At 36.7% G+C, this 16,019-nt stretch overlaps 1 protein-coding gene across 10 annotated transcripts; it reads left to right on the top strand.

The window, feature by feature from the left end:
- The first annotated feature begins 7,803 nt into the window (after nt 1-7,803).
- LOC136227771 (zinc finger BED domain-containing protein RICESLEEPER 1-like) lies at nt 7,804-15,514 on the top strand. 10 transcript variants are annotated; one of them, XM_066016517.1, is made up of 6 exons: nt 8,000-8,229; nt 8,920-11,004; nt 11,128-11,283; nt 12,197-12,477; nt 12,634-12,674; nt 15,157-15,514. In XM_066016517.1, the coding sequence occupies exons 1-2, from the start codon at nt 8,206-8,208 to the stop codon at nt 11,002-11,004; spliced, it is 2,109 nt and encodes a 702-aa protein (XP_065872589.1). In that variant the 5' UTR covers nt 8,000-8,205; the 3' UTR covers nt 11,128-11,283; nt 12,197-12,477; nt 12,634-12,674; nt 15,157-15,514. The 10 variants fall into 10 exon arrangements, with proteins under 10 accessions (XP_065872595.1, XP_065872592.1, XP_065872589.1 ...); XM_066016523.1 differs by lacking the exons at nt 8,000-8,229; nt 15,157-15,514 and adding an exon at nt 7,804-7,944 and having other exon boundaries at nt 8,966-9,148; nt 9,412-11,004; nt 12,197-13,614; XM_066016515.1 differs by having other exon boundaries at nt 12,197-12,674.
- Nucleotides 15,515-16,019: the final 505 nt, after the last annotated feature.

Here is a 16,019-nt window from a genome sequence, read left to right as displayed (position 1 = left end):
CAATGTCCCTTCGAAGTTAAAATAGCTCCAGCCTTCACCTCAGAGGAAGTATCCCTACTCACAACAGTAGAAGATGATTGGAGATCGGCCATTCGCCAATATCTGCTATGTGGAACTTTACCTGAGGATAAAGAAGAGGCACGGCGGATAGTTAAAAGAGCGGCTTATTTCTCCATAATCAATGATGGTCTTTATAGAAAATCTTTTAGCCACCCTTGGTTAAAGTGCATCCTGCCAGAAGAAGGACGACAGGTCCTCAAGGAACTGCACGAGGGATCGTGTGGGGCCCATGAAGCATCCGCCTCAATCTTGAAAAAGTCCAGGTTAGCAGAATTTTATTGGCCAACGGCCGAACTTGACGCGCAAAAGTTGGTGGAAACTTGTCACAATTGTCAGATTCATGCGAATGAATCACATACAGCCAATAATCTCCAGAGGCCCATCGTAGAAGGACGGCCATTCGCCCTCTGGGGAATTGACATAGTAGGGCCATTCCCTCCTACCCGTCGGCAGAGGAAGTATGTGGTAGTGACAGTAGATCACTTCACAAAGTGGGTAGAGGCCGAGGCTGTTTCCTCCATCACTGCTGAACGAATGGTGGAATTTGTCAAAGACAACATCGTGGGAAGATATGGCGTCCCCTACACCATCATCACCGATAACGGAACACAGTTTAACTGTGGTGAGTTCAAAACTTTCTGTGAGGAATTGGGCATTCTAAACAGATTCGCCTCCGTTTACTATCCCCAATCCAACGGAATGACTGAAGTTACGAATCGGACGATCGTAAAAGGCATAAAGAAGAGGTTGGGGGAGCATGATAAAAAATGGGCGGATCAGCTAACCAGCGTCTTATGGGCCTATCGCACAACTCCTAGAACGGCCACCGGAGAAACACCATTTGCCCTCTCTCATGGGGTAGAGGCCGTGATCCCGATAGAGATACAGGTTCCAAGTGATAGAGTTGCCTTCTATTGTGAGAAGGACAACGGTGACAGGTTAAAGGAGAGTTTTGATCAAGTGGAAGATCGTAGAGAACAGGCCTACGTACGTATGGAAGCCTACAAGCAGCGGATCGCCGCTTACCATGACAAAAATGCCAAGCTTGTGGACTTGAATGTGGGTGATCTTGTGCTCCGCAAGGCCGACAAAATCCAGTCTCGAGAAGGGAAAGGCAAGCTGGGGCTCACCTGGACGGGTCCATATCAGATAGTGGAAAAGATTGGATTCGCCACATTTAAAATTCAAGACATGGAGGGGAACACATTGCCACGCACATGGAACCTCCAAAATCTCCGCAAATATTTTGTCAGAAAATAAAGTGTACATACGGTCTTGAGTACTCTTTTTCCTTTAGTAAGCTTTTTCCTATGTGGTTTTTCTTATTAAAGGTTTTAATGAGGCTCACATATAAGACCTGCTTACTGTAATAAAGCATTTCTCCTATCAATAAACAGATATTGTTCCATTCTCTATGTTCTTTTTAAGGTTTTGTCTTGCAGCAATATTAATATTCCAGTCTTAAAAAGAAGGGGGGCACCCAACGCTCTCCGAAGTAAAAAGTATTGCTATCTCATAGCCACTTTTTCTCCTCAGACATAGGAGAATCGATATCATGGGCGGATCCATCTCTGAGATGATCCCCATTTTTGATAGAGTTAAAATGATCCTTGGACGCAAGGTCTTTACACTCTCTTACATCCTTCCCAAAAAAGGGATTCGCAAGTCCTACGGGCGGATCACTTCACCTCAAAGATAGGTAGCAAGTGGATCCCCTAGGCAGCTTTACTTCCTTCAATGGAATAAAACAGCTTCTAACCTTCACAAAGGTTCCTGCAATGGAGTATGGCTGGCCACCTACTCCAAAGTAAATCCTAGATGCCTATATATTTACTTACGCAAAAGTAACATAAATAGCTGCCATAAATGATTAAACAAATTATACTTAACGATTTTTTACAAATCAAAAAGTAAAACAACTAAGTAATAATGGGAGCATCCTCCTTTGCACTCTTCTCGCTTGCGGCACTTGCTTGAGAAGCCTCCTTCTCCCCAGCCTCAGATACGCCTACCAAAGGTGCTTCTTTTTCCACGGAAGATGTGGGACCATGAGGAAGGGTGTTATCATTGATCGGTTCTTCACCCACCTCAGGAGGCACTTCCTCAAGCTCCACTAATTCCACATTAGTGGGAGGTTTGCTTTCTTCCATGGGTCCCTTCATCCATCTCTGAACATAGTTACGGAGGTATTCTTTAGCGTCTGGCATTTTGTTATATTTGGCAACATCATCTGGGTCTGGGACGGCGAACTGTGGGTCTGTGAAATCAACCTCGGGATACGCCAGAGAGAAGTACGCCATGAGTAATTCGCCATAATAGAAAGCTTGCTCACCAGTTGTGTACTCTGCTTCTCCTAGCGCCACCTCATGGTTCTTAGCGTCTGTCACGATCTTTTCCTTCAACTTCTTGATCTCCGCATCTCTAAGAACTAAGGCAGCCGTGGCAGAGGCAAGGTTTGCATTCGTAGAGGCGATGTTCGCATTGGCATCCGCTACCTCTTTCTCCAGCTTTTCAATGGTAGCCTTATCCGCCACACTTTGAAGGAGCTCAGCCTCCATGGCACGTATGCGAGTATACATCTGTCAAAAACAAACAGTTTCGTTAAAGGAAAAGAACGAAAAATACGAAATCCTTTGTGGTGGAGGGGTTTACCGTGAGGAGCTCCGTCTTCCCCTTTTGTGCATGAATGGAACCAGGGACCTGGTTCTGATTCCTTTGTACTTCGCCCAACTGGCCCAGGGCCTCATCTAAGTCGTTTAAGACGGACTCATTTTCCAACGATCCCTGGGCGCCATACTTGGCGGACCAGTATCCGCCCAGATCAGGCTTCGCCATCTGCACAAATATTCAAGGATCAAAACTTAGATCCCAAAACTTGATGAGCAGATAAAAATAAAAGGCAACTACCTGTTCCATCTCCCCTACAGGCATGGCGGACCTCATGGCATCCGCCATAAGCTTAGGGCCTCCAGTGGCTATATGCTTCCTCCTTTTTAGTGGCGGCTCAACCATTACTCCCGCGGGACGCTTCCCGTCATCTTTTTGGGGATTCGCCGCTTGATCTTTCCTACGCGCCTCAGCCTCTAGAAACTTCCTACGTTTCTCTGCAATAGCGTGATTGGCCTTAGATAAACCCCTGCCAAAGAAAACAATAAAGTAATCAAAGTTCAAGAAGAAATAAAAGTTACCTTGGTCAAATTGCGTAATCTTGGAGTAAATGAACTGCTCCCCCTCTCGACGAATCAACGGAATATCGCTCATCATGGAGGCTAAAGCGTCTGCGTATGTCCATGCATCCGCCTTGACCTTCTTCATGAGCTCCGCCACCACTTCATCGCTATCGGTCAATATTCGCATATCGCCCGTCATGTGTAGAGGCTTGGGATTCCAGAACGAAGGAAAACCCAATGATTCGCCCTCTTTTATCTTCACGTAGAAGAATTTCTCATCCCAGCAATGGACATTGGACATTTTGTCACTGAATGGCGAATACACTCCGAATTTGGCGAAAGTGAGGTAAGACTCAGACTTCCGTTTTGAGGGTTTATGGAAAGCTCTAAAGATACGACCCGTATATACCACTCCTAAATTTGAGGCGAGGTAGCAGTCTAAAGCGATATCCAACCAACCGTTAGGGTGTAGTTGGCTGGCAGTTATATCAAAGTAAGAGAGGATGTCCGCCATCATCTTTGGGAGAGGAAGTCGGAACCCTCTCCCCACATGACTACAATATACAGTTAGAAAATAGCTAGGCGGACAGGAGGGTCGTTGATGAGCTGCGGCTAACTGAGTCTCGTAATTATCGATCCAGGGGAAGCGATTTGCCAGATCCGCTAGATCCGCGGCACTCATACGAGATGGAGTAGACTCCGCTCGAGGGTTCTTTTTCCTAGGTTGGACAGAAGAAGAGGCCATGGTTCCCAAAGGATGCCTAAAATCTACGGCCGGCGCGGCACCGGTGGCCGGAGTAGAAAGAATTGGGTTCCTAGTGGAACGAGTTTGGTAGCGATTACACGCCGAGTTGCGTAACTCAGCTAAATCGGAGCAAGCTGTGTCCTCGAAAGAAGATGAATTTTCCGATGACGAAGTGGTCCAACTAAAATTAACTACTATGTCCGGAGAAAGGGTCGAATTAAAAAGCTCTGAAGTTGATCTAGAAGATGATGAAGAACTCCTAAACATTCAGAACAAATCAAGTAAGGAGAGATGAACTTACATGAAATCGAAAAGCTTTGAACTCTGAAATTCCCAGAAAAAGCTTCGCGCGAATGGAAATGGAGATGAAATGGGGAAAAGAGAGAGAGAGAAGTAAAAAGAAGGTGTCTTCTCTTTCTTTAAACAGAGCGCTCATTACACGTGTCACTCTACGATTGGCATCGAACAGAGTGTTCATTAAATGCAGGCAATCATGACGGCGCCAAGAAGCTCAAAAGCCCTAAAGGACTTTAAGGGAACTTTGGGGGGGCTTCTGATAACAGGGAGATATTATCCTGAGGATCAAAAGGGATATTCACCTAGAGAACGCCACATATTAATCCCCAAGGGAGATCCGGCTGGCGGATCTCCACGGTCCCGCTCAAAGAGATCCGCTGGCGAACCTATAAGGCGGATCTCCTCATTCACTTGATTCGTCATTGTAACAGCTAAAGCCGACCCAACCATAAAGGCCATTAATGAGCCATCAATTAGCTAACCGCCAGTTTAAAGGTAACTTGTAACCGCCATTAATGGAGCATTAATGGCGACTTTCTAGTTGCTGAAGGTTACGACTTCCTAGCTATATATAGCCTACATCCCTAGGCTATCAAGGTACACATATTCTCACACCCTTTGTCAATTCAGTTTTCTCCCGTGATCTTCCTTACTGACTTTGGCATCGGAGCTTCCCCCCGTCGAACCCAACGACGCCCCCACAGGGACGAAAGTTGATCCGAAATTCTCCACAAGTCATCATTATTCATGTATTTCCTTACATGAATTTCGACCCCCCTTGGTCCATGGGCCTTCTTGGACTCAATTGGGCTTCCATCAATTAATTAACATTTATCTCTCTTTTAGGTTCCAAGTCTTATGTGTGACCCATTATGTTCTTATTGCTTCTAGCCGTATGCAACGTTATTAAATTAATTTTCAAAGAATTATATTTAATCTTTGCATAACAGAATGATGTACAGAGTATGTGATTAGCAAGTCCGTAATCATTCCCCCAGAGCTATAAGAAGACATGTTATAAAAAAAATTAACTATTTAAAATATAAAAAAATAACCATAATTATTTATTTTTTTAATAAATGAAAGGTAATGGGAATGAAATGTGATTGGGGTGGGAAGAGGATGGAATCAATTATTCCTATAATTAGGGAATGCGATTATCATTCCCAAGTTATATTTGTTTAACCAAACATTAATAAAGGGAATAATCCAATTCCATTCCCATTCCATAGTTTAAGTTGACTTAACCAAACACTCCCTTAATGTTTAAGCTATTGTGCAATTTCTAATTTGATAGATCAATTTTAGCTGTATGCTATTTAAAATTTAAAAAGATCGGGTTGACTATTATATAACTATCACATCAGATATTCCAAACAAATTTTTCGATAAATAAAAGCAGTTCCATATATTTTTTTGTAACTATATTAATAACAAATAAATATTTTAGACAGTTTGATAGAAAAAATTGCGATTAATTATATGTAGTAGATTTAGTTTTTAGTATTTTAACAAAAATTTTATAATTTTGTTAGTAATGTACTAAATATTTTAGACATACCAGTAAAACCGGTTTTTCTAATTTTCGACAACGTAGAGCAAAAATTGATCTTATTTAAAAACTTTAAGGTTAAATTTGCACTATTTCATACGTTAGAACTAAATCTACATCTTCCCTAAAACTTTAGAGCTAAATTTAGTCTATCACCTTTTTTTTAATTGAGGTTTAATACCTTACCCGTCCTTCTGAACTTATCCCGTTTTGTCACTTACCCCATTTACTTAATACCCAATCTATAAGCCCACTCAATTAAAAAATTGTCATACATTTGATTATTTATACATTTGATTATTTTTACGCTTATTTAATATTGAATGCGCATTTTGCATCTATTCCAATACAAAATGTTTTAAAAATCGGACATGACATTAAATCGGTGTTGTGATTGGATCAATGGTTCAACTAGATGATGTTATAAATCTATTATATATATAAATTAAGGGTTAGGCTATGCTTACTTTGTTTTTTCCACCATTGGATGATGATGAACTTTGACAAAGTAAGCTCATCCAATAGTAGAAAAAACAAAGTAAAGTTTACTTTTTCAAAAATAAAGTAAGCATAGAAGACACCATTCAATTAATAGATATAAATAAATTTTCAATATATAATAATAATAATAATAATAATAATAATATCCCATTTAATTAAATATGATATAAAAATTCACAAATTCAAAAACAAAACTTTTTTTAAAAGACTAAAAGCAAATCTTTAGTTTAACATAACAATAACTGAAATTAGGTGTTGTTTGATAAAACTGAAAATTAACTGCTGAAAAAATAAGTACTGAATTTTAAGTGATAAATATTATAAATGCAGAAAGTATTAACAATATAGCTGTTTGATAAATACTAAAAATAAGTGCTGAAAATAAAATTATTAATTATAATGTTTAACTTAAAATATTAAGTTAAATATTTTGACTTATCAAAATAAGTGATTTTTAACTTAATTGATTAATTTAAGTCATAGAGAAATAACCATTATTAAACACACTTAAATTAGATAAGTGCTTAACATTTTGATTTAAGTGATAAATGATGTTATCAAACAAGGCCTTACTTAACACAAATCATTGATAATTTAGAATTTAACACAACATAAATAATAAAAATAAAGTTTTTTTTGAAGAAAATAAAATTGAAATTAATTAACACAAATTATTCCTATTTATAATTTAGGATTCACTTTTTTTTTTTTTTTTTTTTTTTTTTTTTTTATCATCATATCAGTTTTTATTTTTTATTTTTTTCCTTTCTAACTTTTTTTCTTTCAAAAAATTAAGGTCAATCTGGTTCACCAGTTAGATGCCGGTTCCCGATTTGACCCCGTTCAATCTGATTTAATATAAATAAACCATACTCCCAATAATCGGACATGATTCATGGTCGATTTAAGGTCCAACTTGTTGAACTGATCGGTTCCGTCTAGTTTTTAAAACACTTTTAATACACATTATGCATTCTGATGTGAAATTTTCTTTTATTGTTTTGAAAGAGATATAAAAATCTAAAGAGCATGAAGTATTAACATTCGGTAAGTTGAGAAGGCTAATAAATTGTACAAAATCAGTTGAAGGGGTTACTCAATGTCATATAAACATATTTTTTATATGAAATATTACTTTTTTTTTTGTTCTAGGCGAAATATTACATTTATTGAGTTGCGAAACAAATATATTGGTCACCAGATGAGTTAAGTGACAAAATGTAACCTGTTATTGTTACATCAGACGAGGTAGGTATTACACCTTTTATTCTAACGGTGAATGAGTAAATTTTACATCCTTATTAAGGTGCATGTGATCAATACTGGTAGGTATTAAGCGTTTTATTAACTACTAGTTTCAAACCATATTTTGAGGTGAAAAAGAATTTTTTTTTTATCGGATTTAAATTACACCAATGTTAAATTATACTGTTTTCCCTCTCGAATAACATTGGCCTGGTAAAAAAAAAAGAAAAAAGTAGAAGTAAAAATCTTGTGTTCAAACCCTAACTGTTCTTCTTGGTTTTCTAGAAGCAGCCATCCACAGTCCGTCCAAGCCGGCAGCCGTTGGGCGTCCGTTCCAAAGCCGTCCATCTGCAGAAAGCAGCCTTCCTCTCCGGGTCAGAATTTAACTTTTTTTTTTATCCATTTGAGTACCTCCAGTCCAGCTTCCTTTGAAATTCATCATCTTACCTCTCTTATTCATTAACCTTGCGTTTAATGTTGTTTTATTCACTAGTTTTCCCCAAATCAAATGTCTTTTTTTACTTGAAACAAAATTTTCTCATGTCCAGTGGTGTTTATGTTTAGATATACACCAGGAAAAATCCTGTGATATTTTGAGTTGAAAAGCAAATGTCATTTTGTATGGGTTTTTACTGATGTTCAAATATAGCCTGACCCATGTAATTCTTCTATTTCTGTTATAGTTTATTTTCCCGTTAAATTGCAAGTTGTATGGTATCTGATTTCGATTGCAAGCGAATCGAGATTGATATGGATGAATTGTTTTTAATAGCTTCAACTAAGCTGATTGATCTGATTCAACTTTCTCATTATCGAAGCCCGTTCCTTCTTCCTGGGAATCGTCTTCGGGCTTTAAATCTTCCATCTATGCTGAAAATCTTCTTTTGTGAATCTAATCTTTGACTAAATTTGTGGTATCCAACTAGCTTAACTAACGTGTTTTATGGTGAGTGTTTTTTGTTCAGTAGACACACCATTGAGGAAATTAACTGATCATTATTTTCCTAGACACCATTTATGCTTTTTGTTAATAACTTAATAGAGAAACGCTAATATTTGCAAACTTTGATTTAATTAGTTTAGGTAAGAAAATATTACTTTCGGAGAAATCAACTTATAGATCAAATCAAAGTTGATTTGTCTAAAAGTACAATTTTCTTACCTACACTAATTAAATCAAAGTTTGCATCTATTAGCCTTTTCTCTGTTAATTAGCTTTTAAAGTTTTTAACTAAAAAGCACCAATGGTTATTCACATGATTCCAAACACAATGAATTGTTGGGGTCAAAAGATGAATAATCTTTAGCTTGTAATTTGTATTAATTTTTTTTTTCTATATAATTTTCAGATGTCTAGAACCGGAGATAATGATAAAACAATCGATTCTACTTCAGGTGCTCACCCGGATGTGGCAAGTAATGAGGAAAATGCATCCATACCTTCAAGTGAGGAAAACACTGCAACAAAACTACCTATCCTCAAACTTCCTACTTCAGAGTTGCGTAAAAGAAAATCAAAATCATGGGTGTGGGAGCACTTTGATAAAAATAATGATGTTAGTGATCCTAGAGCTACATGTAAGTATTGTACTATGTCTTTTACATGTCCATCTTCTACTGACACTAGTCGTTTGAGTAATCACTTGAGTAGGTGTAAAAAGTATCCTTATAATGTTGATAAAGGTCAGTCAACATTAGATTTTACACCTGCACCTAAACTTGATGCTGATAGTTGTGTTGATTTGCTCACTGATTGGAAGTCGGATCAAGAAGAGTGTAGAAACGGGCTTGTTAGAATGACCATAATTAATGAGTTGGGTTTTGTTTTTGTTGAACATGAGGGCTTTCGTGGTTTTCGTCGTGTAATGCAGCCACGTCTTCGTTTTATTCTTCCTTCACGTAGAACTATTGGAAGAGATTGCTATGTCATTTACAAGGAGGAAATTAGTGAGTTGAAAAAGAATTTTAAGAAGTTATCCTCTAAAATTTGTTTGACCACTAATACGTGGACATCAGTTCAGAATTTGTCTTATTTGTGTTTAATTGCACATTTTATTGATGATGATTGGAAAATGCATAAACGAATCATTGCTTTTTGTCCAATTTCTGACCGTTCTGAGGAAGTAATTGGTATGGCGGTTGAGAGATGTTTGCTTGATTGGCGGATCAATAGAGTGTTTTCAGTTACTTCTTCAAATGATGTAGCCCTCCAATATTTGAAGAAAAGACTAAATAGTTGGAAGGGGACAGTTTTGGGAGGTGAATACTTGCATATAAGATGTGTTGCTCATATTCTAAATTTAATTGTGAAAGATAGTTTGTCTGAATTGCATGGTTCCATTGCGAGAATTCGTAATGCCATAAAGTATGTGAGATCCTCTCCTTCTCGACTCCAAAAGTTTAATAAATGTGTAGAGAAAGAGAAGATAGATTTTAAGCGTCATTTGTGTTTAGATGTTGAAACACGATGGAACTCCACATATTTGATGTTAAAGGCAGCAATAAAATTTCAGAAAGCTTTTGATTTGTTGGAGAAGACTGATAATAAGTATACTATGGAACTTACTATGAAGAGTGGCACACCTACCACTGATGATTGGGGTTATACTGGATCATTGTTGTATTTTCTTAAGTTTTTCTACAATGTTACTTTGAGGTTATCTGGTTCTTTGCATATCACTAATAATGAATATGTGACAGAGATATTTGGTCTTGGTTACAGGATTGATTCAAAAATTGACAGTAATGATGCTAATTTGAGAGTAATGGCTGTGAAGATGAAGAAAAAGTTTGAGAAATATTTGGATGTTGATAACTTCAATATTTTGTTGTTTATTCCACTGATTCTTGATCCGAGATACAAGTTGAAATTTGTGAATTTCATTATTGAAAAGATTTGTGATGCTACAAGAGCAACTAAATTGAAAGACAAGGTGAAAAGTGTTTTAGATTCTTTGTTCCAATCTTATGACACATTCCGAGCTTCATTTAGTGGGAATTCTAGTGGTGACGAAGAAATAGATTATAGTTTCTTAAGCAATGTTCATGATGTGGCCCTAGATGCTTATTTATTTTTTAAGAAGCAGCAAGATAGTGATAATGGTAGATATTCGAAATCAGAGTTGGATAAGTATTTGGATGGTTATCATGGGAAAGCTTCATCTTCTTTTAATATATTGGATTGGTGGAAAATAAATGCGCCTACATATCCCACACTTGCTTTGATAGCTCGAGATGTGTTGGCTATTCCGGTGTCTACTGTTGCTCCTGAATCTGATTTTATCACTGGGGGCCGTGAGTTTGATTCATCTTGGAGTGCTTCAACTCCTAGGCTTGTGGAAACTCTTGTTTGTGTACAAAATTGGTTGAGATGTTCGAGTCAACCAATACATTTGGAAAATATCTTGGAACAAACAGGGAGTCAACCAACATAGGTATTATGAATTTAATGAATTTAAGAATCTTAATTTTTTTTTAGAAGCATTAAATTACTTTTCAGATAAAATGTTATTCTTCCGTTAATTTTATGTGCAAATTTTGTTTTTTGTGGTATTGAGATCGAGGAGAGGGCTCACTAGCCATGACAAGGCGCAGGCAATTGAGTTGCTAAGATCTGTAATTTCACAGCAGCAAGTGCCTTATATCAGCCAGTCGGGAGAGTTGATTGGTGCCGCCAAAGATGTAGAGAGCAGCTAATTGCTGCAAATCTTTTGGTATGTATAACATTTAGTTTGTTAGTGTCTAAATGGTATGTGTGTGCTATTTTGTTGTCTTGAATATTAATTGAATTATTTGTTAGTTGAGCTAATAAAGCTATGAATGATATGGGAATACTCTTTGATATGACGGCTAGTAGTACTAATCAAAGATGAAATGACATGTTTGTCTTATATATGAAGTTGTATCATTTAAGATAAAGGTTGCAATTGTTGTATGATCTCCAAGTTTGTTGAGAATTTTGATAGTCTTATTTTTCTTAGCACTGAAACAATTTTTTTGTTTGTGTAGTGTAGACCACTTTTAGAATTCAACTCTACTGAGTTTCATTTCAATCTAGCTGTGGAGGCTTGCACTGATAATTTTTACCGTTCTGAATTCTTTTCTTAAATGGTGAGGCAAATGTGGTTTTTCATGCCCCTATTACTCTCAACATTCTTGTCTCAGCTCTTCCTTTTTATGGACATGTTATGTATTGTGGATTACATAAAAGAGAGAATAGGGAGAAAAAGGAGATGTATATAGGAATGACCATTGTGAGTTGATGAAATTCAATGCGCCTAAAACGATTCATGGGACTCTTTTTCATTTTGCGGAATGATTTCTTATCCACAATGTTTAGTGTTTTTATGTCTGTTTCTGAGGAATATTGATGCTTGTGTGTTTGTGTTTACTATGAAGGCAAATGGTAGACCTTAAGAGATGTGTTGTTGGTATTTGTTTTTTCTCCGAAGAATGATATTATTCTGTTGTTAGGACTAACAGCACATAATATTTGGACCTTTTAGCAAGCATGTGTTTGAGATTGAAGATGATAAAGTGGTTTTGTAGAGGTTACAATCTGCTACATTTCTTGTTGAGTAATCACACACATATAATTCACTGCCTGAAATTAAACAACTTTTGCAGGTAATTGAAGTTTTCCAGTTAAAAAGTAGCAAGGATCAGTTAATGTCAAGGTGCATGAAATGCAACAGGAGGTTTATTCAATAGCCATTAACAGAAGAGGCTATTGAAGCTGCGGAAGGCTTTCAGAAAATCCCTAACTGTTTGTTTAACAAAAATTTAGAATTCTGGCAATGAAAAAGTATCAACTCTAGCCTTTTGACTTATAATTGGCTGTTTTGGATCATGAAATGCTACCATTTGCTAATATTCTTTACTTGTGGAGCATACATATACTGTACGTGGTAGGTATTTGATGTTCTTATTTTGGTTGAGGACTTGAGGTTACTTTTAGTGGCTAATTGTTGATATCAAAGCTAAGTTGAATTTCTCCATTAAATTTGAAAAGATATGCTGTGCTTTTTTTTAGTTCTAATATTAAAATTTCATTGATTTTGCAGGGGTGGAATTGAACATACGACCACTATCTCTCTTAGAAGAGGTAGATTGTATTTATTTGCTTATTATCTGTTTGAAAAGAGGCAGTACATTTTTTTTTTAATCTTTCCTTGCCTCCATCTGGGCCCCGATGCCTTACCAACGCCTTTGCCAATGCTTGGGGATGGCTTGGCCCAGGCCACGGGCTGAGATTTGCCTACGGCCAGACGACTTTGCCTACGACCAAATCTCCGCCCGTGACATTGTAACATTTGTTTGATTTTACTGTTTCTCGTTTCTTAGTTTGATGATGAATAACATGGATGGTTGAACAAATAAGGAAATATTTTTTTATGTAAAGAAATAAAGCATGGATTTAAGAAATATAAAAAAAGAGTTCACACGCTTCATCAAAATTCATTTACACTTACTATACCATTTGAGCTGATCAATATGCCAACTTAGTCATTAGAGGTGTCAAGATAACATATTTGCCAAGTCGAAATCGTGGAAATGCTGCATGGACCCATATATATAGAAAGAGAAAGAGAATCACTTCGAATTGAGTGGTGACATTCTGGTGGTTATTTTCTTTTGATGGTCTGGAGAAAAATTAAAAAGAGTGTGATTTCTATTGAAATGATTTTTGTTAGACAAACTAAAAACAAAAAACATAGACCAGACAACGAGAATCTCTCCAGCCATGAGCAGCATGCACCGCCGAAGTACCTTGACAAGAGCAAGGGAAGAAGAGATGGCAAGGGTGAGTCATCCAAGTCACAGGGCAAAAGGCATTTAGACTCTAAGTCAGCTTGCCTACTTTCTGAATAAACACCTTTAGATTCCGAATCATGCCATGGCTTATCCCTACTAGGACAAAAGAAATGGATTAAGGCTTCCTTTTGACTTCGACCGGTCTATTCACTAAGCTAGGAAATCATAGTAACCTACCTAATTGCCCTATTCACTGAACCGGGCAAAGAGGCCTTTGCTCCCTTCCTTCAACTTATAGGATGGAACTCGGACTCTTAAGTAAAGTCTTTTCTGTGAAGACCGGATCTTCAGAATCTAAGAGTTTAGTTCGGCTAGAGCTGTCCTTTCCTATTTTCCATCCCTTCGTCCCATTCAAGAAAGCAATTAAGTTATAAGATGAACACAAAAGGCTAACTTAACTAGTTCCCTGAGATCACAGAACTAGCATGAAAAGATCGGGAAAAGAGTCCTAGTCCACTCCATGCTAGTTTTACCAATTCAGCTCTATCTTTTCTAGCCCATGAGGTTTGCCTTCTAGCTTTTGTAGTTTCTGGAAGCTTTGTTACATACCATGCAGTTGGAATAGCGGTTGAAGTTGCTTCTGTGTGCGAGACTTTCTTTTCTTTCTTTTAGCCACGAATGGTAGCAGTACAACAAACCCACAAGTAGTGGGAGCGAAAGCCCATGTAAAATGAGAAGAATAAGCAACACATAGTTGGATAAGTCACCCATACATTTGTAAGACTTGAATACGGGACCTCATAGATCCAGAGCCTCCTATTCTTATTTAGCACTGGACCAAGTCCTCATCGGCTGGCATTTGTCTATTAAGATAAGCGTTAATTGGTAGGAGTCTTATTGAATTGGGGTTCTCTAGTTCTCCGTATGTATACTTTTTTATTTTATACGTTTTAGCAAGTAAGAAAACTCTAACAAACGCACGAAAGTTGTTTTCTCAGTTTAGTTTGAAAGAAAGAAAGGCACATCTCCTTTTTCTTCTAATAGTTTGAGCAAGTGCCTTCCCCTTTTCCCATTCTATTATTCCTTACTTTCTTCTATCTTCTCGAACGACGAGGAAGAGAAAGTTATGACTTGCTGCTGATTCATTTTCAACCGATTTTGCCCCTATCACACTGACTATATTCTATAGTGAATCAGGCACTCTACTATAAGAAAAAGTAGGAGATTCTGTAACCATAAGCTTAGAAAGAAACTCTTCATTTTCTTTCTCTTAGAGCATCTCCAAGAGACTCTTAGTGAGCTCTCTAAAAATAATATAAATAATTGACTCTTAGTGATTTAAGAGTGACTAAGATATATCATCTCCAACAATGCTCCTTATATTCACTCCTTATTTATTATTTTATTATTAATATTATTCTTTATTGTTACATTACCAATAGTGTGAGGAGAGAGACACATCAATAATGAATTATTAATAAAAAATGAAGTTAGGAGGCACTAAGAGGTGGAGAGAGGCTCTCTATTAATAGAGAGGATGAAGAGACTCTTAGTGATGATGAGCCACTAAGAGGCTGTTGGAGATGAATTTTCATTCTCCCTCCTCAAATTTTAACTTAAGAGTCAACTTAAGAGGCTGTTGGAGATGCTCTTAGTGTGTAACATTAACAACAAGGACTCTTACTCTAGAAGACTGAATTTCATAATGACAAAAATAGTTTCTAGTTTATCTGCATTAATTTCACTTATTATTATTATTTTTAATTAAAAATTATTTCTAGTATATATATATTATTTTTTTGGGATCCTTATAGGTGTATTTTCTGGAGCAGGACGGAGATTCCCGCAGTTCGGGGGTAGTAACACCGACCCCATCCAAATCTAGTGTTCGAAGTTAAAACTTCTCCTGCCCCAGCCTCACACCCAATTTTTTTTTTGTTTTTCTCTAACCCATTGGTTCGGATTCCCAAGGTTAGGGGCGGTGACAGTTTGGAGCCCTCGGTCTCCGGCACCACCACTGAGGAATAGTGGTTTAGTCCCGAGCAACCCCCCAAGATAGTCAACTTATTACTTATAACATAAAACATGATTATCTAACACAAAATTAAATTTACACAGTTGGTTTAAGTGTTAAACTAAAGGCTCCTCCACAATCAATATCCAATTGTAATTTTTTCCCTTAAATGCTCTTTAAATCAAAATTAAATTTACACAGTTGGTTTAAGTGTTAAACCAAGGGCTCCTCCACAATCAATATCCAATTGTAATTTTTTCCCTTAAATGCTCTTTAAATCAAAATGTGAATATTAAATTTTATTATTTTTTTCCATCATTGTTTTTATCTAATTATAATGTTTTTCTTAAATTAAAATGTCAATATTATTACTTAGTTTAATTATCTTTTTTCATCATTATTATTAATTAATTTTACTTGTTTTCTTTAATTAAAATGTCAATGTAAATATTCAATTCATAAAGAATAACATACTTGTTTATGCATTTTAATTTAAAAAATTAACGTTGAATTTATAGAAAATTAAATATGTTTATGGTTTTCACGTTAGACACTTTTAATTTTTTAATCACCACTATAATGAAACAGTTTTATCAGGCCGGAGGCCAAAAAAATCTTGCCCAATCTTGACGGATTGGACTCTAGAAAATTACCTCAAAATCGTAGAGCTAAAATTAACCT

This window comes from Euphorbia lathyris, chromosome 4 (assembly GCF_963576675.1).
Source record: "Euphorbia lathyris chromosome 4, ddEupLath1.1, whole genome shotgun sequence".
Taxonomy (NCBI): Eukaryota; Viridiplantae; Streptophyta; class Magnoliopsida; order Malpighiales; family Euphorbiaceae; genus Euphorbia; species Euphorbia lathyris.
Note: the sequence above shows the minus strand (reverse complement) of the source record. Positions and strands in the feature narration are given on the sequence as shown.